The sequence below is a fragment of the Labeo rohita genome, chromosome 17, assembly GCF_022985175.1.
Source record: "Labeo rohita strain BAU-BD-2019 chromosome 17, IGBB_LRoh.1.0, whole genome shotgun sequence".
NCBI classification, from domain to species: Eukaryota; Metazoa; Chordata; class Actinopteri; order Cypriniformes; family Cyprinidae; genus Labeo; species Labeo rohita.
This window is the reverse complement of record NC_066885.1, coordinates 32,320,858-32,344,861: the sequence shown is the minus strand read 5'-3', so window position 1 is coordinate 32,344,861 and position 24,004 is coordinate 32,320,858. Positions and strand designations below refer to the sequence as shown.

The following is a 24,004-nucleotide window of genomic DNA, read 5'->3' as shown; positions in this document are numbered from 1 at the left end:
TCTCTCCTACTAGACTGTATTAGTTGTATTAATTTAAGTTAAATGACCAGTTTCTGTATGTCACATCTGAAAACAACCATAGAATAGAAAAGTATATGTGTGATTGTGCATGTTTGTTACATTCAGTCTTCACAAAAAAAACTTTTGTTTTGCCAGGTCAAATAGGCTTGTATTTTCACTGATCAATTATATTTATATGTACACAATAAATGGTCACCCATTGTACTTCAGTATAACATAACATGTAAAGTTACCACAAATTCCAAATGCTTAGCAAATACTGTGTTATTGTTAAAATGCAGTATAGTTGATAAGATTATCTAAAATGTAGTTGAGCCATTTGAAAGCACTCATTTTCAAATGATAGTTTCCATCTTGAGTATTTTTGTTCCCTTCGTTATGTAGCGGTTATCACATCCTGTTCATGTTGACTCAAAACAGCTCAGGCCAAAATAAAGCTTCAGGAACAGGGTTTCCATCTCTAAAAGCATGTGCTGAACTGTTGGGAGTTCATGTGTGGCTGCCTCTCTTCTATTACTCTGAAAAAACACTCACTCTCTCACCTCAAATTCCACATGAGCCCAGAACAAGAGAGAATTATAGGGAAGAGCAGTAGACACACAATCCATTAACCTGGGATCTACCCAGCAGTTGTTTTTTTTTTTTAGTGATAAATAGAAATAATAAATGTAGAAATAGAAATGACACAAATTATGTTTCAATCATAATGAAGTGTGCATATAAATTTTTCAGTGTCTGTTTTTTTTTTGTTGTTTTTTTTTAAGTTTATTACTAAAATTTCCTTTCTTAAAAACTGTATATGCAGTTGAAGTCAAAAGTTTACATACACCTTGCAGAATCTGCAAAGTGTTAATTATTTTACCAATATACAAGAGATCATACAAAATGCATGTTGTTTTTTTATTTAGTACTGACCTGAATAAGATATTTGTAATAATGATCCACAGCTGTGTTGTTTGTTTGTTTAGTGATAGCTGTTAATGAGTCCCTAGTTGGTTCTGAACAGTTAAACTGCCTGCTGTTCCTTCCAGTCTCACAAATTCTTTGTTTTTTCAGCATTTTTGTGCATTTGAACGGTTTCCAAAAATGACTGTATGATTTTGAGATCCATCTTTTCACACTGAGGACAAGTACAGCCCTTCAGAAGCTACAGAAGATACTTACATGTTACCCAGAGGACAAATTAAGTTAAACTTAACCTGACCTTCAAATTCAAAAAGATTTCACCCCCAGCTCTCAATGCATCGTTTTTCCTTCTGTGAGCGTTTGAACCTTCTGTAATAGTTGCGTATGAGTCCTCAGTTGTCCTCAGTGTGAAAACATGGATCTCAATATCATACAGTCATTAGAAAGGGTTCAAATACACAAAAATTCTAAAAAGCCAAAGAATTTGTGGGACCTGAAGGATTTTTCTGAAGAACAGCAAGCAGTTTAACTGTTCAGGACAAACATAAACAACTTTCAATAAAAAAAACCACACACACACAGCAGTGGATCCTTCAGGTAACAACACAGTCTTTAGAATCTAGTATATGTAAACTTTTGAACAGGGTCATTTTAATAAATTCAACTATTATTAAATGAAAAATAAGGTTCATTGTGTATGATCCCTCCTGTTTTGGTAAAATAATTAACATTTTGCAGATTCTGCAAACTTCTGACTTCATCTGTATGTCTCTATATAAACAATGTAAAAATATGATCTAAAACTATAATCTAAAATCTCTAAAATCTAAAGTCTCTAAGATTGTGTTTATTTGATTAAAAATACAGTAAAAATAGTATTTTGGAAATATTATTGCATTTTACTATAACTGATTTCTATTGTAATATATTTTAAAATGCAATTTATTCCTGTGATCAAAGCTGAATTTTTAGCATCATCACTCCATTCTTCAGTGTCACATTGATCCTTCAGAAATCATTATAATATGCTGATTTGCTGCTCAAGAAGCATTTCTGACCATTATCATTATCAAAGCTGTGGTGCTTAAAGGAGAAGTCCACTTCCAAAACAAAAATTTAAAGATAATGTATTCACCCCCTTGTCATCCAAGATGTTCATGTCTTTCTTTCTTCAGTCGTAAAGAAATTATGTTTTTTGAGGAAAACATTTCAGGATTTTTCTCCATATAATGGACTGCCTATAATGGTGCCCCGATTTTGAACTTCCAAAATGTAGTTTAAATGCAGCTTCAAACAATCACAAATGCGGTTGTAAACGATCCCAGCCGAGGAAGAAGAGTCTTATCTAGCGAAACGATCGGTTATTTTCATTAAAAAAAAATACAATTGAAATACTTTTTAATCTCTAACGCTTGTCTCGTCTTGCTCTGCCTGAATTCTGTGTATTCTGGCTCAAGATGGTTAGGGTATGTCGAAAACATATTTTCTCCCTCAACTTCAAAAATCATTTTAAAATCATCCTACATTGCTGCAGACGTATCGACCCAGTCTTTGTAAAGTGAACATGCAAAGAAGATCAAACACCCTTAACAAAAAAGGTAAAACAGCGATATAGGATGATTCAGTTCAGACAGAGTAAGACAAGACATTAAAAAGTATATAAATTGTATTATTTTAATGAAAATAACCGATCGTTTCGCTAGATAATACTCTTCTTCCTCGGCTGGGATTTACAACCGCATTTGGGATCGTTTAAAGCTGCATGTAAACTGCATTTTGGAAGTTCAAAAACTTCCCAAAAAGAATGTTTTCCTCAAAAAACATAATTTCTTTAAGACTGAAGAAAGAAAGACATGAACATCTTGGATGACATTTTTGTTATGGAAGTGGACTTCTCCTTTAATATTGTCAGATTCTTTGATGAGTAGAAAGTTCAACAGCATTTATTTAAATTATTAATTGAAAGAATAACATTTATTTGAAATAGATTTGTTTTTGTCTTTACTGACACTTCTATTCATATCTAAATATTAATACAAAAAAATCATACTGACCCTAAACTTTTGAGCAGTACTGCATATTTTATAAAGCACAAGAGGTCTACTGAGCATTAATATGAAATTGTGCATATAAAAAAATCCTCCTGATCATGTTCATTTAGTGAAAGAAGTAATGAAAACATGCGTTTTTATGTTCATTTTTTCATTTTGTCTGGACGGTAACGTGAGAGTGAATGTAATTTTGTCTTTTAGTTTGGAAATAAGGTGGTGGCCAATGTGGCCTGTGACATCTTTCAGCTACTGATTTCTCACTGGCAGCACTTACAGAGACTGGATCCGTCCCTTCCCAAAAGAATTATTGAGGTACGAACCGTCTCCATCAGCGTCATGCATCTGTTGTGAAATTGTGACACCTGCTTCATCTCTGCTTTCTCTCTGTTGTAGATTTTTGTAGCAACCATAGCATTTCTTCTGCCCAGTGCTGAACACTCGACAGTTGAGGCAGATAAAAAGGTAAGCAAGCAAAACGTCTCTGTTTGCGTAAGCACTGTCGGACATGGGAATTCAGAACGAGCAGCATACGGCACTTTATCCAGCTCTCCGTTATTCTGCGTCTCTACTCGTTGGTCCATCCTTCCTAACAGCTTGTCTTTGGCAGGTTTATTGATTGTTTTGTAGTTGTGTCAAGAGTGTGCTGAATGAATGCTTTCTCTGTGCGCTCTAGTTAATGGTGTCTCTACTGCTGTGCCTGCTGGACTGGTGCATGGCCGTACCTCTGTCCATCCTACTGGAGCCCATCACTATGCCCGTGCTGGACGACCCCGCCTCGCAGAAAGCCCCTCTACTGGACTACATTTACAGGGTGGGTACGGAAAATAAAGGCGAAATATTCCAGCGCGTGTGTGTGCGTTACGCTCTAATAAAAATGCACTCGTCCCCTCAGAGCTCATATTTAGTCATCAGACACTAATGAGAGGGCATTGAGGGGCACAGAATAAATGAGATATTAGTCCCGGCCTGTTGTGCAGATGCAGACAGACACAGACCTTTGTGCAGATGTCATGCTCCCAGAAAAAAATGGCCAAATTATTTAAATGTCCCATTGTTGGATTGATAAGCTCGTCAATGAATGCTGAACTCAAGAATTCGGTTCATCATCATATGAGAGAAAATGCACCTGCTGCAAAGGGGAGAAGGGAAGAATAAATGTGCTTTGTTTTCCTCTGCACTCGTTTGACTGTTAATCATTTTCTGCTAGTTATTATATGCTCAGTGGGATTACTTTTAATCTCTCATTTGTCAGAGCTGAATAGCGTCTAACACGAGCGCATGTACGGCACCCTCACCAGGACAGCGCGCCAGTGCTCGTGCGCTCGAGTGTCGTGTCTCAGTTAAATGCAAGAAATAATGATTAGCATCTCGAGCCTATAGTACTACTCCAATAATAATTGGTAATGACCGTCCTTTAATGTTACAGAGTCTTGGTTCATTTATGCAGCACAGTTTGAGAAGTGCCACTTACAACATTTATAGACTAATGAAAATCAAAGCAGGCAAATGCGGTTTAACACTTAACAATTTCTTTTGTTTTTCACAAACGCCAGTTTGTTTCAAAACAGGAAAAGCAGTTCTTTCTGCCCTTACAAGTAAATACGGCCTGACTGAAGTCCATTGTAAGAGGGTCTGTTACTGATTTACATTGAGAGATGATCCATCACACCTTTGAATGACCCGTGCCTCCGATATATCAGCAGTTTCCATTTGAGCCAGATGGCACTAATGGCTCTATGGTGGTGATTATGTGGCAAATTAAAGTTGTGTGCTTTTATTTTTAGGTATTTTTACAACATGGGTTTATATCTGATCGTGTTTATGTAGCTTGCAGGGTGGTTGTTTGCTGCGTGCGTGTGCGGTGTTTGAGAATGAGCCAAGGGATAAAGCCTTAATTAAATCAAACAGAGCAAACCTGTTCAGGCACTATGATAAACTGTGCTGGACTGTGTCTTATCTTCTGCAGCCAATAGAGCCATGGCCATCTGTTTTTGCACATCGATACACTCCCATATCACTGGAGAAATAGATTATTAGCCCATAAAGCCCCTCTCGCTGGGTTTCCTGGCTTAGCATTGTAAATATCGTCCCATCTCCATATGGCGGCCCTGTAGCGCTCAACCACACCGTCTGGGTGTAACAACAATGTTTCAATCTATTACAGATTTCTTTTTAATGCATCTCAGTGGAGTGCCAAGAAAAGCGTCTTCATGGCTGAAGTAATCTCCGAGTTGTTGATCCTAGCAGAGCTTGCCATTTGACGCATTCTCATTAGACTTTAAAAATGCGTTAACATCTAAGCAATGCCATTAGTGTCTCATGCATTGCATGTTGTATTTGTAATTCAGTCTAGAACAACTGAGAATGCAGCTCATTATTATTAAATAAATAATTTCGCTTTTTTCTAAAGGTGTTCCCCAGGGTTCTGTATTAGGCCCACAAATCTTTTCTTTTTATGAATTTTTCCCTTTCGTCATTCTTTGTGTTACCGGTATGCTTAATTCACTGTTCTGCTGTCTCAGGTGCTGCACACTTGTGTGTCAGGGTCTAACCTGCACACTCAACAGAGTCACTACCTCCTCAGCCTTGCTGATCTGTCAACAGACTATGAACCCTTCCTTACTTTGGGCAATGTCAAGAGCTTTGAACCACCACCGGTACACAACGTCATGGGAGACTTTGGAAACCTCCTCACTGTGGCTGAAGGTAAGGACTTTCTTTTGCGTTTTCAGGAGGAACATAAAGAGTGCTATTGCAACTGCGTTTTTACATTTCCTAATACTTCCAAATTTATATATAGTGAAGTTAAACGCATTTTATTACCTCAAATAGTCATTTTTGATTAGCTTTGTCATGAAACATTAGCATTTTTGCTTTGCGTCAACAGAAATCACTCTTTAATGTCTGTAATGTAAAGGCAGATTTTACTAAATTTACGATGTCAGCTTTTCAGCATTAATTGTGAAACCGCTGCGTCTTCTTTGAAAAGCAAAGAAAGCAGAAAAAATGAACGTTTTTAATTTGTCCTTTGAGTTTATCCTGAGCTCTCGTGAATCATATTAGAGCAAATGTAGCACAATGTGAAATGAAATAGAATTTTAAAGAGGTGTGCATTAGTTCCCTCATCCACTCAAAGCAAGCCCATTTATGCCAATTATTAAAGAAATCATTTTTTCCTTCTCCGACCTTGCTTTATCCATTAGGCAATATTTCTTGTGTGTTTTCTACCTTGGCATGTCATCAAATGTCATCTGTTTTTGGTGGGGTTGGTGCTGTGGGTTGTGGGGGGGGGTTGTTCTTTCCTCTTTCAACAGGGATGCCTTTTATGACAGTACATTTATATCTGTGGAGTAGAGGGAAGAAAAAGAATGCTGGCTTTTGCAACGCAAACATCTCCATCCATTGACATGCCTTTTATATCCCTGCGTACGAAAAAAAACAAACAACCTCAGCCAAAGAGCAACTCATAAGCAATATCCCAGTACCTAGCTCATATTGATTAGTTCACTTCAAAGCTCTGTGCATCCCTAATGCAACTTGCTCGTCTTTGCAAAGAGCTTTTTCCACTTTGATGGGGATGATGGTATTGATAGCACTGTCACAATGTGAGCACTTCGGTTTTTTCCCCTCCTATCTCTCTCTCATCTTAATCTTAATATCCGCTAATGACAACACTAGATTTCTCACTTTGAGAGGTGTTCAGCATTCAGAGGACTTTAATTCATAGTGCTTGCAGAGCCCTATTCACTGCTCACGAAAGGTGTGATGCTCATTAGTGCAGTCCTTTGAGTCTGTTTTAGGTGAATGAATAGATATTTTAAAGGTGTCTGTATGGACACCCTTGTACATGGTGCAAATGTGGGAAGATGGCCTCCATTGGTCATGACAGCTAAAAGCCAATGGATGGACCAGCTTTTGAGAATAAGTAAGAGAAAATACTGTACACAGTCAGCTGGTCCAGACGTCTGTTAGCCTAAAAATGTCAGTCGTACACCAGTCTATAGTTCTGTATTGTACTCTCTTTCACTCTCTCCCTCTTTTAACATCTATTGTCCCCTTTTAAAATAAATAAATAGATCTAATAAACTGATAACAGAATCTTGTTTTTTGGTTGAACTAATCCTTTGAATATAGCTACGAGCTGTATTTTTTCTAATTTACTAAACTAAAGTTGTTTCATATCCCAGAAAAGAAAAGGAGAAGCATGGAGCTGATTCCTCTGACTGCTCGGATGGTAATGACACACCTGGTCAATCATTTAGGCCACCATCCTCTCAGCGGCGGCCCTGCCCTCTTAAACAGCCTGGTCAGCGAGAACCACGACAACCCCTACGTAGAGTCTTCTGAGCTGTCGTCTGAAGTCTTCAAAAGCCCCAATCTACAGCTCTTTGTCTTCAATGACAGCACGCTAGTCTCATACCTGCAGATCCCCTCTGACAGTTCCAGCACGTCCGCGGTAAGTGCCAACCCTAGGGATCATTCCTCTGAGGTCCGCGTCATCGTCAGGGACATCTCGGGAAAGTACTCATGGGATGGCGGTGTTCTGTTCCGCACTTTGGACGGAACTGGCTTGAGTTCGGCTGGCAGCAGAGATCGGTTGCCTCACGACACCACTCACGCTGAAAAGCAGGGCTCCGTCCGCTCCAGTAAATGCTCCTCTGAGTTGGAAGTGGAAGATGGCGTGGATGTCTTGGACCAGCTCCTGGAAGACCTTGGCCACAGCAGCCCCGAGTGCCTGCCACAGCCCCAGCTGAGGCTCACCCAGCCGCCCTCTCCACCCATCGGCATGAACCCAGAGATGGAAGGGCTCATCATGGACTCCATCCACAGACAGGCCAAACAGGAGGACGAGGAGCTGGCCCGACGACAGACTGAAGACCCCAGTGTCAGAGCAGAGAGACAGAGAGAGCCGACGCACCACGAGCCAAAATCTCCTTTTTACCTCTGCAGGCTTCTCCTCAATGACCTCGGCATGAACTCATGGGATCGCAGGTACAGTGTCATGAGAATTGCTGGAAAACATTCTTAAATGAATAGCACATCCCAATTCAGTCACTTCCAGAACAACAATTTACAGATAATGTATTCACCCCCTTGTCAGCCAAAATGTTCATGTCTTTCTTTTTTCAGTTGTAAAGAAATTGTGTTTTTTGAGGAAAACATTTCGGCATTTTTCTCCATATAATGAACTGATATGGTGTCCCGAGTTTGAACTTTCAAAATGCAGTTTAAATGCTGCTTCAAACAATCCCAAATGCGGTTGTAAACGATCCCAGCCAAGGAAGAAGGGTCTTATGTAGCAAAACGATCGGTTATTTTCATTTAAAAAATACAATTTAAATACTTTTTAATCTCAGACGCTCATCTTGTCTCACTCTGCCTGAACTCTGTGTATTAGTTAGGATATGTCAAAAAACTCCAATCGTAATTTCTCCCTCAACTTCAAAAATCATTTCAACATCATCCTACATCGCTGCAGAAGCACCGACCCAGTCTTTGTAAAGTGAACATGCAAAGAAGATCAAACACCCTCAACAAAAAAGGTAAAACAGTGATATAGGACAATTTTGAAGTTGAGGGAGAACATGAGATGAGACTTTTTCAACTTTTTAACTGTCATGAACCAGTAAACAAATTGTATTATTTTTATAAAAATAACAGATCGTTTCACAAGATAAGACCCTTCTTCCTTGCCTGGAATCATTTACAACCACATTTGGAATCGTTTGAAGCCGCATTTAAACTGCATTTTGGAAGTTCAAACTTGGAGCAAACAGCAGTATAGTGAAATATTATTACAGTATAAAAGTTTGTGTTCTCTGTTTTAATATATATAAATAATAATACAAACAAAAATAATATAAGCAAACATAATTCACTAGCTGAGGCTGTCTCGTCTGATAATTTTACTAAAACCAGATTCTCTAAACTTTTTTTAATTACAAAGACTTAATAAAATGAATAAAACTCTATAAAATTTAGTTTTTCCAAAAGCATCTTCTGTAGATCGGTTCTGAGCAAAACAAATAATATCTGTGTTCCTTTATGAATAACAAACCACCCAAGTATTTATAATTGTTAAGCAGGTTGATTTCCTTCCCTTTAATAGTGGTAGGCATTTTTTTGGTCATTGTTCCTTTTCTACAGGATAGAACATTATAATAAATGTGGGGACTCTTATTCTGTTTCATTGAATTAAACAAAGAATCAAAACACAGTCCAGATCATGTTTTGTTATGCTCTGACATGATTTGTTTGTTGAACTTTTTCAAGTGAAAAACTGATTTTTGTCAGAAATTACAGAATAGAACTATCATCACTGATTCCCTGTTCATGTTATTAACATTAAAGTGTTTTTTTGTTCGTTTGTTTTGTTTTTTACTTTTGGATAATATACTTAAATTACTTATGTCTGGGAGACCAATGAGCAAACAATAGCTAAATAATCTGCTTTCCATAAATCTACTTTTATGGTGCCTTGAGGGCATATCAGATATATGAGCATGCCACAAAATATGTGAATATAATATGCATGGATTCTAAAAAAAAAATGTACATTTTATTTATTTATTTAAACGGAATTTGATTTTTTACTTAAATCCGGAGCAATGTTATGATGCTGTGGTGTTTACGGTCTTCACAGGAATAAGTCTGCACAGACCTTGGTTGTACTTTGGTTGAACTGGGTTAAAAAAAAATATTTTAACATTGAAAAAATTACAACTTCACTTATTTTTTGCTTTTGTCTCACCATTTATTTTTTGGAAAGTTATACCTGGTTTTTATGACTGTTCCATTTCTATTTCTCTTCCCAGAAAAAGCTTTCATCTTCTAAAGAAGAACTCCAAGCTCTTGAGAGAGCTGAAAAATTTGGACTCGAGGCAATGGTAAGGGTTTCTGCTTCTATACGGCCTCATTTCAGAAGAGCACAACATCTGATCTCCGTGCCTTAAAGTTTCATACAGATAATCACACATCAAGTAAATCAACGACATGAAAACATTATCGTAACCTTCAGTCTGACTCCTCGGCACTTAACGCTAAAAATCAGCAGCAAACAACAGCATGCATTTGGAGAGCTCAATCATGCGGCCTAATGCCAGTCTACAGAGAGTGGCTAAATCCTTTAAAAGCACTATTAAGGAGACATGTCTTAAGACCACTCTCAGATACTCCGCTCCTCACGGCCTAATCCTGCCCACGTCTGGCTGATCACAGCTCCACACTTCTCAGCCAACAGCGATCAATAGGCGCTCAGAGTGGCTAATTACAGAGGCTTATTAAAGAATACCCCCAGGATCGGGCCACCGTTTCCCTCCGCATGCATAGCCGGCCCACTCATGGCAACCGCTGACTGAGCATGCCAAACATCACACTGCAAGGGCATGATGCTTCCTTAGCAACACCGCTCAAAGAGGCACACACGCCTCACACATACACACCGCATACCTGGATTTGATTTATTAGCAAATAGCTGTGAAGCTATACCATTTTTTGCCAAAAGTCTTTTAATAAGGCGTGTTTTGATGAGAAAACACTATGTGACCCTGGACCACAAAACCAGTTTTAAAGGAGAAGTCCACTTACAGAACAAAGATCTACAGATAATGTACCCACCCCCTTGTCATCCAAGATGTTCATGTCTTTTTTTTATGTTTTTTGAGGAAAACATTTTAGCATTTTTCTCCATATAGTGGACTTCTATGGTGCCCCGAGTTTGAACTTCCAGAATGCAGTTTAAACGCGGCTCCAAATGATCCCAAATGCGGTTGTAAATGATCCCAGCCAAGGAAGAAGGGTCTTATCTAGAGAAATGATTGGTTATTTTCATAAAAATAGTACAATTTATGTACGTTTTAATGTCAGTTGCTCGTCTTGTCTTTCTCTTCCTGACCTCTGTTTTCTTCCAGTTCAGGGAGAGAAAGGCAAGACAAGCATTTGAGATTAAAAAGTATATAAATTGTATTATTTTTTATGAAAATAACTGATCATTTCGATAGATAAGACCCTTCTTCCTCGACTGGGATTGTCTACAACCGCATTTGGGATCGCTTGAAGCCGCATTTAAACTGCATTTTGGAAGTTCAAAATCGGGGGCACCATATCAGTCCATTATATGGAGAAAAATGCTGAAAAGTTTTCTTCAAAAAACGTAATTTCTTTACGACTGAAGAAAGAAAGACATGAACTTCTTGGATGACAAGGGGGTGACTACATTATATGTGAATCTTTGTTCTGGAAATGAACTTTTCCTTTACGGGTACATTTTTAGCAATAGGCAACAATACATTGTATGGCTCAAAATTATCAATTTTTTTTTTTTTTTTAATGACAAAAATCCTTAGGATGTTAAATAAAGATAATGTTCCATGAAGATATTTTGTCCATTTCCTACCCTAAATATATCAAAAGTTAATTTTTGATTAGTAATATGCATTGCTAAGAACTTCATTTGGACAACTTTAAAGGTGATTTTCTCAATATTTAGATTTTTTTATACACCATCAGATTCCAGATTTTTTTTTTTTTTTTTTGTATCTCGGCTAAATATTGTCCTATCCTAACAAACCATAAATCAGTGGAAAGCTTATTTATTTAGCTTTCAGATTATGTACAAATCTTACTGTATAAAAATGGACCCTCATGACTGGTTTTGTGGTCCAGGGTCACATATATGATTTAATGTGCACAACAAAGGTGGTGCCATACTGGGCATCCTATTACTTACCTACATGTTTTAAAGAAATAACAACTGTTCTATAGAGAGAGAACTAATAGATAAGAGTTCAAATGAATTGTTATTAATTATTAACGTACCAAAAGCAGCACCGCCTTTACTTATGTTCCACATTTTGTGCTTAACTCTTCAACAGAAAGGGAAAATTTTATAAAATTGTAACACCCAGGATTGAAAATCATTTAGATCATTTCTACTTTTTCTGTGCAATTTTTTTAACATAAGTTTTAACTGTGGACATTGTAGTTAAATAAAACTAAAACCATAAAAAAAACTTCTGTTATTTGAAATAAATAAATAAAATAAAAATCTTTTTTTTTTTTATTCTATTTTGCCTAGTTGCCAGGGCAAAATTTAGTTTTACTTGATGCAATAAAATAACTGAAACTTGAACAATTAGAAAAAAAAATAATAATAAAAACTATGAAAACACAAGACAAATTAATATAAAAAAAAATAAAAACTTATTCAAAATATTTATGGTGTTTCAAATTAAGCTCAGGTGCACCCCGTTTTGTCTTTGAGATGTTTCTACACTTTGAGTACATACACAGTCCACATCAAATTGTGTGACACCTGAAATGTAATGACGTTTAGCATGGTGTCAGTTCATCGTGTGTGTTTTTGTTCCCAGTCGAGAGACGCACAAGATTGCCGTGTTCTACATTGGAGAAGGCCAGGAGGACAAATGCTCCATTCTGTCCAACACGGAGGGCAGTCAGGCTTATGAGGACTTTGTCTCTGGGCTGGGATGGGAGGTGAAAAAACACATCAAATGCACTTGATGAGTCTGTATTGAGAGAATGCTGTGTCCTGAGAATAAGGCAGAGCATCAGGAAGTTTCTCTCTCTCTTTCAGGTGAATCTGGCCACTCACTGTGGGTTTATGGGTGGTTTGCAGAGAAATGGCAGCACAGGTAGCACAGCACCATATTACGCTACCTCCAACGTGGAGGTCATCTTCCATGTGTCGACTCGAATGCCTTCCGACTCAGACGACTCCATCACCAAAAAGGTAGTTTCAGTCACCTCATTTCCTGTTTGACAAAAACCATACACATTACACTAAACATTTTGCCTTTAGATAGGAGATTTACTGATTGACACAAGAAACTGTTGGAAGGTTGTTTTTAAAAAAGTGAACAGTGCAAAGTAAAAAGTTCAGGTTTTCCAGTCACTTTACATTCAGAGAGGACATGAGAAGGGGAAAAAAAAACTTCGGTTTTAAAATGACCTTAAGTTAAACCCAGCCTTTTAGTTGCTGTTGCTATCGCTGCAAAGCTTTCTGCTATTAGCCCTTGTTCTGCCACTGACAAACAGCAAGAGAGAAGCAAAAAATTTGAGTGGAATTTTAGTGCATTTATCTGTCTACTAATCATATCTAATCACCAAAATGGTCTTGGGTATGCCATGAAAGGCTACATTCATGCGAGATTGGACAAAGAAATGTATGATGATGGTTTAGAATTAAAGCATTCACCATAGGTAATGTTTGACAGGTGAAATATCACACTGGAGATGTGAAAACACCAACAAAATAGCCATCCAATGTGTAGTTTATTTAAAACCACATGTGCAAAATCTGCAAAAAATTAAAACACAAGTAATTCATAAAGCCATTCTAAAACTGGAACTGCTGGGTACAAAACAGCACCAGTTTTACTGTGATCAAACAGCAATAAACTAGTTTATTTTTGTTCGTAAGAAAATCCGTCCACTAACCTCACAACATCTAGTGACAGCATCTTAAATGCACGTTTACCCGCTCCTGCTAATTGTAACATACCATTTTGGTAAAATAAACTCACTACATCAATAACTACTTAACAGTAAATACAATAAATGGGACACATAAAACAAAAACACAAAATATAAACATAAAGACAAGATACATACTAAAATGAATGTTACCCTTTAGGTTGGTTCCTTTAAAAGCCAAACCCACTTAGATAAAATCGGAAATAGAACTGCAAACCTCACATACACTACCAGTCAAAAGTTTTTGAACAGTATGATTTTTAATGCTTTTTAAAGAAGTCTCTTCTGCTTACCAAGCCTGCATTTATTTAATCCAAAATACAGCAAAAGCACTGATATTGTGAAATAGTTTTACTATTTAAAATATATAATTTATGATCAAAGCTAAATTTTCAGCATCATTATTCCACTCTTGTGTCACATGATCATTCAGAAATCACTCATGCTGATTTGCTGTTCAAGACACATTTTCTATTATTATTATTATCAATATTTACAACAGTTGAGTAATTTTTATTTTTTTCAGGATTCTTTGATTACTTGAAAGTTCCAAAGATCAGCATTTATCTGAAATAAAAAGTTAAACTTTTGTAACATTATACACTATACCATTCAAAAGAAATTATAGAAATTAATACTTTTATTTAGCAAAGATGCTTTAAATTGATGATAAAGATGATAATGACATTTATAATATTATAAAAGATTTATATTCATAAAAGAAACCAGAAAAAAGTCTACTCAGTTGTTTTCAACATAATAATAGTAAATGTTTTCTGAGCAGCAAATCAGAATTTTTGAAAGATTTCTGAAGGATCATGTGATGAGAAATAATGCTACAGTTTCAGCTTTAAAATCACATGAATAAATTACATTTTAAAATATTTTCAAATTGAAAACAATTATTTTAAATTTTAATTAAAAAATCTCAATTTTACTGTTTCACTGTACTTTGGATCAAATAAATTTAGGCTTGGTGAGCAGAAGAGACTTATTTAAAACATTAAAAATCTTACTGTTCAAAAAGGTTTGACTGGTAGTGTATAAACAAAAATCAAAAAGAACAGTAAAAACAGTAAAATACAATTATAGAGGATTCACAGACTTTGTCACATGCACACACATCTACATGATTGTACTGCAACTAAAAAGCAAAAATGTGAAGGAAAAATCTTTCAAAAAAATTGGAAATTTTGTTGTTATTATTATTTTTATTATTATTTATATTATTATTTTGTTGTTAATGTTATTATAATTCACTATTTCAACAGTGTGACCTGTGCATTAAAAAAAAAAAAAAAAAAAAACCTGAGCTCTAATTTTAATAAGTTTAAATTTTAATTAATTTGTGGGGTTTGGCAGGTTGGTGGTTTTCTTAAAACCAAAAATTTTATGAGAATACTGTGACATAAATGTTTGCTTACCCCTAAAAAAAAACCCCTCTGTTATTGAAACTGTTATTTCATTCAGTTTAAAATGGTGATTTAATGACCGCAGTTCGTCGTGCAGACTTGACAGCAGGTGAGTGACACGCGTGTAGAGCGTGACTTTTGGACCGTGCTGCTGATTGCACGGCTCTGTCAGACCGCTGAGAGCTGTGAGACCGTGTCGTCAGCGAGGGAGCCGAGCGTGTGCAGGTTTAGTAACAGCTCTCGCTCTCTGGTCTCCTGTGCGCGCTGTGACCGGGGCCCCGATCAGCACATTAACTCACGCCGCAAGGGCCAAAGGCCTGCCGGATACCAGCAGGGCCCTGCTATCGAATTCCGCCCGTGTCGGCGGGACGGCGATCGACATGCGTTAGCAGGTTAACGCTGGCAAAATGAGCCGGTAGGAACCTGCTTAGTTTGAGCGCTCAATCTGATCATGCGCAGGCCTGCGGAGAGAAAAATTCATCAGGCTCCCGGACATTGAAGCCTCTCACCGTCAGAGCTCATATTAGCCCATCTCAGCCACACTCCGCTACCTCCGTTCGGCGTGGGGAGGGAGAGAGTGTGCCGCGAGCCGCGCTCGGTTCATTTTGGCCATCAGGCACCGTAATTGCCGTGTTCCCGCTCTGGCCGCGAGAGAGGGCGACTGTTGGGCGGCACGTGTGTGGGGAGGGGTGAAAGGGCTATTTTATCAACCACAGGCAGACAGGAAGTAACTCTTCTAATTTACAAATGCAACTTTCAGAGGTAGCGAGAGAAAGGAGGGGTGAAGAACTGACAGCAAGGAAAACAGAGGGAGAAAAAGAGAAGAATTCCTGAATCCAATTGAGTGCTGGGGGGCAGAACGGAGCAGAGCAGCTGGCTGGGCTAGTAATGCAGTTACTGGGAGGGTGTTGCCATGCGAGGCCACGGTGTCAGGAGGCAGCCGGTCATCCAACCCACACACACACACACACATACACACACTCTTTTGTTGCAGAGGGAGGGTTGCTGCTTCTTTACAAGGCAGCGTTTAGGCTTCAGGGCATCTTTTGCTCTGCTCAGTGTCTGTGTGTTTACAGTCTGCATGTGTATGTTATACTCTACACACTTTTTTTTAAGAGCTGTTCACTGAAAGGTATGTTGGGATCCTAAAATGATTCTTCTATGGCATCACTGTGAAACCTCCCTTTTGAAACCTTAATATTTAAAAGCGTACACACCACCAGTATTCTTATATTTTCATGTTTGCTAATGCAAAGTCACTATTTCTGTTACTAATACTTAAAAAAAATTTGGACAGTTAGAATTAAACAATTATATCATAGGCTTAAAGGAGAAGTCCACTTCCAGAACAACAGTTTACATATAATATAGTCCCCCCTCTTTGTCATCCAAGATGTTCATGTCTTTCTTTCTTCAGTCATAAAGAAATTGTGTTTTTTTCGGGAAAACATTTCTACTTTTGTCAAAATAAATGCTTAAAAGTGCAGTGTGAATTGCTGACAAATTTAAAACCTCTCTTTCAAGTGTAGAAATTAGAAAAGAAGTATTGTCATTTTTTCTACTGTAGTGTAAAGCAAAAATAATATACCTATTAAATATTCATTTTTATTTATTATTATTATGTTCTAATTTGTTTGGCTTCCTAAAACACCAGTGTTCATGTAATTCAGACTGAGACAGTATATTAACTAAAAAGAGGGTTGAATCGCCTTTAAAGTTCAGGTACAAGTTAATTCACAGACTTTTCTCTGACAAGTTTTCTTAGTCAAGAACATGGTTTGGAGCTCTTCGTTTTGAACTCTCAAATTACATTAGATAGAATAATTTAACTTAAATTTTATTTTATTTTTTTCTTCATTTGTCTTTGTCTTTTTTTTTTTTTTTTTTTTTTTTTTTTTTTTTAACATCGCAGTAAATATCGAATTGTGGACTTCATATCGCAATATTATCGTATCGTGAGATTTTGATGTCATCACATCCCTATAAGTTAAATACAGAAAAATAAGTGGTAATGTGATTACATTAAACTTCATACAGCATTCAGATGGCATTCAAGTCCTCCTGGGAAGTTTATATTTTTGAGTTGGGAAGTCATAATTATGATGTCAGGTGTGTTCTTGTCACTTTTGTGAGAGTAGGTTGGCCATATACCTTTTCTACATAAAATTTTGCGCAAGATTTTTTAAGCTCTACATAAAAACAATGAATAAAAAATGTGCTTTATTTCATTCATTTAAACAAAATTCACCCATATTACAGACACTGCATCTATTGTGTCCTCCATATTTTCTGACACGCCCCTAACTCTTAAAATCTCTGCCCTGATTAACCCTTGTCTGTAAATAAAAAAGTTACACACAGGTCCTTGGTGGACAAAAATGTCCATGTCAGGAAACTCTCATAAAAATTTGAAGCTACGGAGCACAGACTTACGCTTGGTCTCATTTTAAAGAAGACCCATGGCAGATTATTGTTGAAGTGGAAAAAGTTTAAAAAGTGAAACCAAAAAAAGTTATCGAGGTTTAAGTTTCTGAAAATGCTTTATGAACAATATTTTATATAAAATATATATTTTATGGAACATGTTGAACTCTAAACTTCTAAATCTAAACAAGTGGTGTTCCAAATTTGAGGTTGATATCTCAAAAAATGAGCTTTCAGTAAGATATTTCCTCATTAGGTGCCAGCAGTATGGATACCATACCAACACACCCACACAATTATAGCTGCATTATTTATCCAATTGGCTCTATAATTTGCAGAAGCAGAAAACAGAAATAAAGTGAGTATTTTCATTATTGGCCAAATCTACAAAAAAATGGCATCATCTGGTAAAAAATGGTTAAAAAAATTATTTTGAAGCCTTGCCAAAAGGCTTTTTTTTTAACAAATATTGCATCATTTTACAGTTAAATGCCACTGTGATTAAAAATAGCGTATTAATGGGTTTCAGTGAGGACATTTTTGTCCTTAGGGTCCTGAGAGGAACATTTTTTTTGTACCTAGTGCAAAATAGATCTTTTACAGGAAATGGGAGTGAAATAATACAGGCAAAATGCTTAAAAAAAAAATTGAAATGGACAAAAATGTCCGAAAGATCACACAAGGGTTAAACACTGTTTATTTTACAAACAGGAATGATACAGCAAATCATGTGCTAAAATCCCAAAGCCTTTCAAGAACCTGAGCCATATCTTGACACCGACATATTAAAAGGTCTTAGAGATGGAAGAATCCACCAGCCACCCAGAATACCCTAGCAACCGCATAGAACATCTTAGCAATGCATAGCAACGCCCTGGCAACCACCCACAACACCTTCACAGGCGCTCTACTTAAGCCTATTCTAAGGTTTCTTAGAAGTCTGCGGTCTTTAACATCTGCTCCCTTTCATTGAGAATGGCATCTGGCGTATGTGTACAATGCGTTGTGTGTTTCCTCTCTCCACCCAACCTGTTTACATGCCGCCAATTCTTCTGCTGACTCTCCAAATGGATCGGTATGTGCCGACCCAATCAGCTTGTTGTGGAGTTGTTTAATTTTAGCCCATTAGCATAATTAAGGGCTTATGGGGAAATGTGGTAATTGCATTTTTGGTGAAGAGGACATGTTTTGGTAATGGCTCATTAGGCATGGGTGCATCGGCAGATGTTTAACGACCCATTGAGAGGAGCTCACTTAAGGCCGCACCGACGCAGCCACACGCTTCCAAGACTCCTCTTTTTTGATTACAGAGGTCACTTTAATTTCTCACCCTTTTGGTAATAGTCCACTTAATTGTTGTTAATTATTTAGAATGAAGTCTTTATGGTATGTCTGTGCTGCTCCTGTTTTGTTTAGTCTTTGACAGTAAATGATGCTTGTGAGCCCCACAAAGAAACACTTGATTGTTGCATGAAAAATCATTTTGTGTTGAATCAGGGTGATATAAGCAAACATTTCTATCACACTATTCTCAATTTGCCTGCTAACAATAGATTCCATAGTATACACTCATTTCAAGTCAATGAAATGAAATAAATAGAAAAGGTCACTTTTTTGTAGATTTATTATTCAAATACATTGTAAGAAAAAAAAGTATTTTTTAAGCATTTAATTTTCTCCTTTTGAGTTTATTATTAAAAAGACTGGAATGCCCATTTGCATAGCTGCAAACTCATCACCTTTCAGAAAAATTCTTTGTTTTGACATTGAAATAGGCCATTTGCGTGATTCATGACACATAAAACTCCCCAGATTTTGCATGAATGGCTTTATATTTAAGTGCAGTTTTGTTTCAAAACCGTGTTGATATGAGGAACCAATCATTAAACCAATTAGGAAAAAGTTTCTATTTGCAAGATTATCAGCATTAACAGAAGTCGTCATTCCACCTGTCAGTTCCAGAATGCGTCCTGCTCTCTAGGTATCTTTATCAGCACTGACTCATTCCGGTTGAGTACTAGAAACCATTTCTACTGGTTATTGTTTCAGCATCTTCTGTCTGAATATAAAAGCCTTTACAGGATTGACAGCTATTAGCGCCACATCTCTGAGCCCATTGCTCTGATATACAGTTTTCTTTATGTGCAACAAATTATTGCAGTAGATTACTTGGGCTTCAACATTAGAACTACATATTAATCAGACTCTCAGCGCCCATGTATTACATGTTCTCTAGGTCCCAAAAATTAGCGTCTGAAAAATGCATTTCCTACAAATGTATGTATATTTTTATGTAAAATGAAAATCTGTCCAATTTTCTGGCTAAAGTCAATTTGTTTAAATGATTGAAACATAATGAACCCAATTTCTGTAGCTCATTTGACTTCAGATTGAAAATTCCCAAAATAAATTCAGTTGTTATGTACTAAAATAAATGGACAGTGTTTCTTTTCTTTCTGGAATTATTGTCGGTCACTAAGAAAACGTTTGTGTTTGTGAGATTGAGTCATATTTTTTTTGATGCCCATAGTCCTTTTACATTTGTCTATCTAAGAATGTGTTTTTCAGTTTTATTCAATACATGTGCATTGTGGAAAAGATTGTCTGTGATTGTTTTTTTCCCTGATGTGCAGCCCTCATGATGTTTGTGACTGATGTTGACTGTGTTTTATTGGTTTGCATGTCAGATTTATTGATGCGTTTTGCCTCTGGTTGCTCGTAGCTTCGTCACTTGGGAAACGACGAAGTGCACATCGTGTGGTCGGAGCACACACGGGACTACAGACGAGGAATCATTCCCACCGACTTCGGAGATGTCCTCATCATCATCTACCCGATGAAAAACCACATGTTTTTTGTTCAGATCATGAAAAAACCCCAGGTACGTCCCTCGTCGTGAAGATAATGACATTACGTTACATTAAAAACCACAACCGTCCACCATAACTTAGCAGATTTTCATATATTACGTGAAATGCCTCTCCCGAGGCGTCTTAAGATCTTCGTCAGGATGTGCGATGTTTCGCTGATTGTCAGGAGATGTAGATTGTGGCTGGAAGGGCTGGATGGTATCTCTTCCTGTCTGTTCTCTGAAAGCACTAATGCTGGAAGTCCATTACTGCACTGTCGGCACGCCACTCTCATCGCGGTCAAGCTGCCTTTCATCTTCCTCCTCCCGCGTCTGCCACTAGATCCCCAGAGTAACCGAGCGTGTATCATTTGTAATTTCTCGCAAACACGTCACCTCTACGAGACTTGACTGCTGTGTGTTGAGTGGCCTGGATGCTGTCAGATGTATGGTTCCTGCACCATGTCACCAGCTGCAATTAGTGAAATTCCCTCAGCTGTGTCACTGCTATCTGCCGTTCCACTCAAATAACTCTCATTTCATCCACTCGATAAACGCAAGCCTTGGCAAATGGAAGTGCTGCATTATCCCCCGACTAGATTCAGCTGTCCTGCGCATTGATTTTTTCCAGTCTGTTTGTGGCGTACGCGTATCACATGCAATGTTGGTTTGTGTAAATTGATTTCGGATTTAGCGTTTAAAACTTACAGACATTGTTTCTTCATTATTTGCTGTCTCAATCAGGTTCCTTTCTTTGGGCCTCTGTTCGACGGAGCGATAGTGACCGGAACGCTGTTGCCGAGTCTGGTGCGGGCCACTTGCATCAATGCCAGCAGGGCTGTGAAGTCTCGACTGCCGCTTTACCAGAGTTTGTATCCTTCACCTTTACGGTTGGTAACTGTGAGGTCACAGCTTTCCAGTATCTGTATGTGATTTGGCGCCAACACACTCTCAGTGCATCTCATTCCACTCTCTAGTTCCCTGCCATGAATCATTTCATAGTGAACATGACTTCCACTAAACATTGGGACGCAGGAAACTGCCTCAGTGATCTGTGACACGATTATGGGGTTGTTTGCTAACATGTAGCTAGTGTTTCTCAACCCCACTGCATGAGCGATTATTCTGCTGGCATTGCGTGTTGTTCTTTGTTTTTGCCGTTAAAAGTACAGCTCGTCCTCCATTTCTGGCAAAGACGGGACATCATATTCTGGTAAGTAAATGTTTATTATGATGTATGCTGGGAATTGTTAAGGAGCAAAAGATTCAGTGCACTGGAATGACCCTAGAAATGCCTGGGTTGTGCATATTTTCTACTGAACTAGGGAACAGATTGGAACAGATGCACTGTGTCTGTTATATAGGAAGTTATTTTCTCTGGCTGGTGAATTATTACAAATCAATTCCCAAGTTGAACTGTGAAGGCCTAACACCTTGAGTGTCCATTAATTTCCAGTAATTCATTGACTAGGAATTGTTATACCTTTGCCTTCTGCATGCCAAACGTCCTCTATACTTCACCACTGATTGAGTATCTTGCTTAGAAAGCAAGACAGCGTAAGCTGCCATTGTTAGTTTCGAACGTGTTCAACTAGAAGTGATGTAATGCTTCAACTTAGTTGTGTGGGTTTCAGCCAGTTAGAATCAAGAATTTGACTTAACATGGTAAATGGAAAAATATAAAATCAGTTGGTAATTATCAAAAAATGTATAATAATGATCAGCTGACTGCACATTATCCCATTTTTTACAAGACCACTTTCCATATAAATACAAATATGGTCACAATATATTGATTTGACAGGAAATAATTGTTGTATCCAATAAGAAAGTGATACAAGAGACATGCAATTATTAAAGGGTATAATGCATTATTGTTATTCATAATGTACATTGTAATGCATTATATCTTGTCGTAAATAATTATAACCGAGTTTAAAATGCATAGTGTATCAATGAATTGCTAAATGTTATAATGTGGTTACAATTATTCATGAGATTGTACAATGCATTTTAAGGTGCATTACAAGGCATAATTAATGCATTAAGCCTATTTTTATAGTGCATTATACATAAAGGCTTTAAATAAAGTGTTACTGAATTCTCTTTTGCTCACCATGACAAAAAAAAAAGTACAAACAGTAATATTTTGAAATATTATTACAATTTTAATTAGCTTTTCTAGTTTTCTATTTGAATATATTTTAAAATGTAATTTATTTTTGTAATTTAAAGCTGATTTTTCAGCATCATCACTACAGTTTTCAGTGTCACGTGATTCTTCGGAAATCATTCTAATATGATGATTTGCTTATCAAGAAACACTTCATATTGTCATCGGTGTTGAGAGCAGTTGTGCTGCTTCATATTTTTGTAAAAACATGACTATTTTTAGGATAGAAAATAGAATTTGATAAATAGAAAGTTAAACATTTTGTAATCAAATGTCTGAATTGACACATTGGGTTAATTTTATGCATCCTTGTTAATAAAAGGTTTTCTTTATTTAAAAAAAAAATGTACCAACTTACCAAAGTTTGAACGATAGTATGTATGAGGAAATTGGTTGCAATTTTAGATTAGATTAGCAGTCAAAAAAAAAAAAAAAAATACCAATAAGGTATTTCTTACAACACTGTGTATTAAATTTAACACATGTAGTGCTATGTGGAATAGATCATAAGTAGATATTGCTGCATCATGTCTGATTTTTAATTCTGCTCTTTCCTGTCTGCTGTGATATTGCGTCAGTGTGATCATTATTGTGAGTGGGTGTGTGTGTAACTGTTAATTGTCTCTTGTGAATAGGGTGTGAAAGGCCATTAAGGATATTCTGCTTTCACAGCTTCCTGCAATGACTTGATCTGTCTCTATGAATAATTGATCTGCTTTTGGGTGCTGCTTCTACACCACTGTCTCTTATCTGTCGGTCACAAGAACATCTGCTCGACAGTCACCTCTTACATTCACACAAAAGTGTGTGTTTCTCGCTCACTCGTTCTCTGTGTATCTTTCTTTCTCTGTTTGTCTTTCCATTGCTCATCTCTTTGTCCAAGTTCACAACACAAGCCTGATTCCAATCATTTCATTTTTCATATCATTATCATTTTTTGTTTGTTGTTTTTTTGTCATATCATTTTTTGTTGTTGTTGTTGGTTTGAGGTTGTGATGTTTGAAGTTTGTCCCATGTCGGACACTGACCTGAACGGACGGTGCTTCTAAAGTGACCTGCATGTGTAAAAACAACAGTGATTAATTATGTGGATAAAGAGGCTTTGGAAATTTTGTTATGTTAATTTTTGGAAATTTTGTTACATGCTTCTGTCATTTTTGTTGGCTTCAAGTATTTCTAAATAGTTTTAATTGTTTTTATTTCAGTTTTATATTTTAGTTTTAGTAATTTTAGTGCTTCAACTTCTATTTTAGTTAGTTCAGAGTTCGTACAAGGTACTTAAAGTGCTTGAAGTACTTGAATTTGACATTTCAAAATTTAAAATAGCAATATTCCCGAAGAGGTACTTGAAAAGTGCTTGAATTATTGAAAGACAATGTATCTATGAAATAAAGGTTTCATTTTGTCAGTAAGAACATATATATTGTTTCACGCAAAATTCACACAATTCAAAAAAACATCATATCTTTTTCTCTTATTTCAGTTAATGTCAGAAAACAGTAGAGCTAAGCCAGTAGTACTGACAGTGTCGCGTAAACATGGCTGAAGATGCGAAAAGAGGAACAGATCAGAACAGAACCAAAACAATTGAGTCATTTATGCTGAAACTGCTCCAATTGAGTCAAACTCAGTCATTCACTTCGATCATTTATTTCAAGTTATTCACTAGCAAAAA

General features: G+C 36.9%; 1 protein-coding gene across 4 annotated transcripts in view; it reads left to right on the top strand.

The window, feature by feature from the left end:
• ralgapa2 (Ral GTPase activating protein catalytic subunit alpha 2) overlaps nucleotides 1–24,004 on the top strand; it is a 182,486-nt gene that overhangs the window by 107,576 nt on the left and 50,906 nt on the right. For all 4 annotated transcript variants that reach the window (XM_051132677.1, XM_051132675.1, XM_051132674.1 and 1 more), the window contains 10 exons: nucleotides 3,180–3,290; nucleotides 3,372–3,440; nucleotides 3,652–3,789; nucleotides 5,501–5,684; nucleotides 7,166–7,970; nucleotides 9,794–9,865; nucleotides 12,350–12,473; nucleotides 12,574–12,729; nucleotides 20,031–20,189; nucleotides 20,901–21,028. In XM_051132677.1, coding sequence (XP_050988634.1) covers nucleotides 3,180–3,290; nucleotides 3,372–3,440; nucleotides 3,652–3,789; nucleotides 5,501–5,684; nucleotides 7,166–7,970; nucleotides 9,794–9,865; nucleotides 12,350–12,473; nucleotides 12,574–12,729; nucleotides 20,031–20,189; nucleotides 20,901–21,028 — 1,946 coding nt within the window. The remainder of the gene's footprint in view (nucleotides 1–3,179; nucleotides 3,291–3,371; nucleotides 3,441–3,651; nucleotides 3,790–5,500; nucleotides 5,685–7,165; nucleotides 7,971–9,793; nucleotides 9,866–12,349; nucleotides 12,474–12,573; nucleotides 12,730–20,030; nucleotides 20,190–20,900; nucleotides 21,029–24,004) is intronic.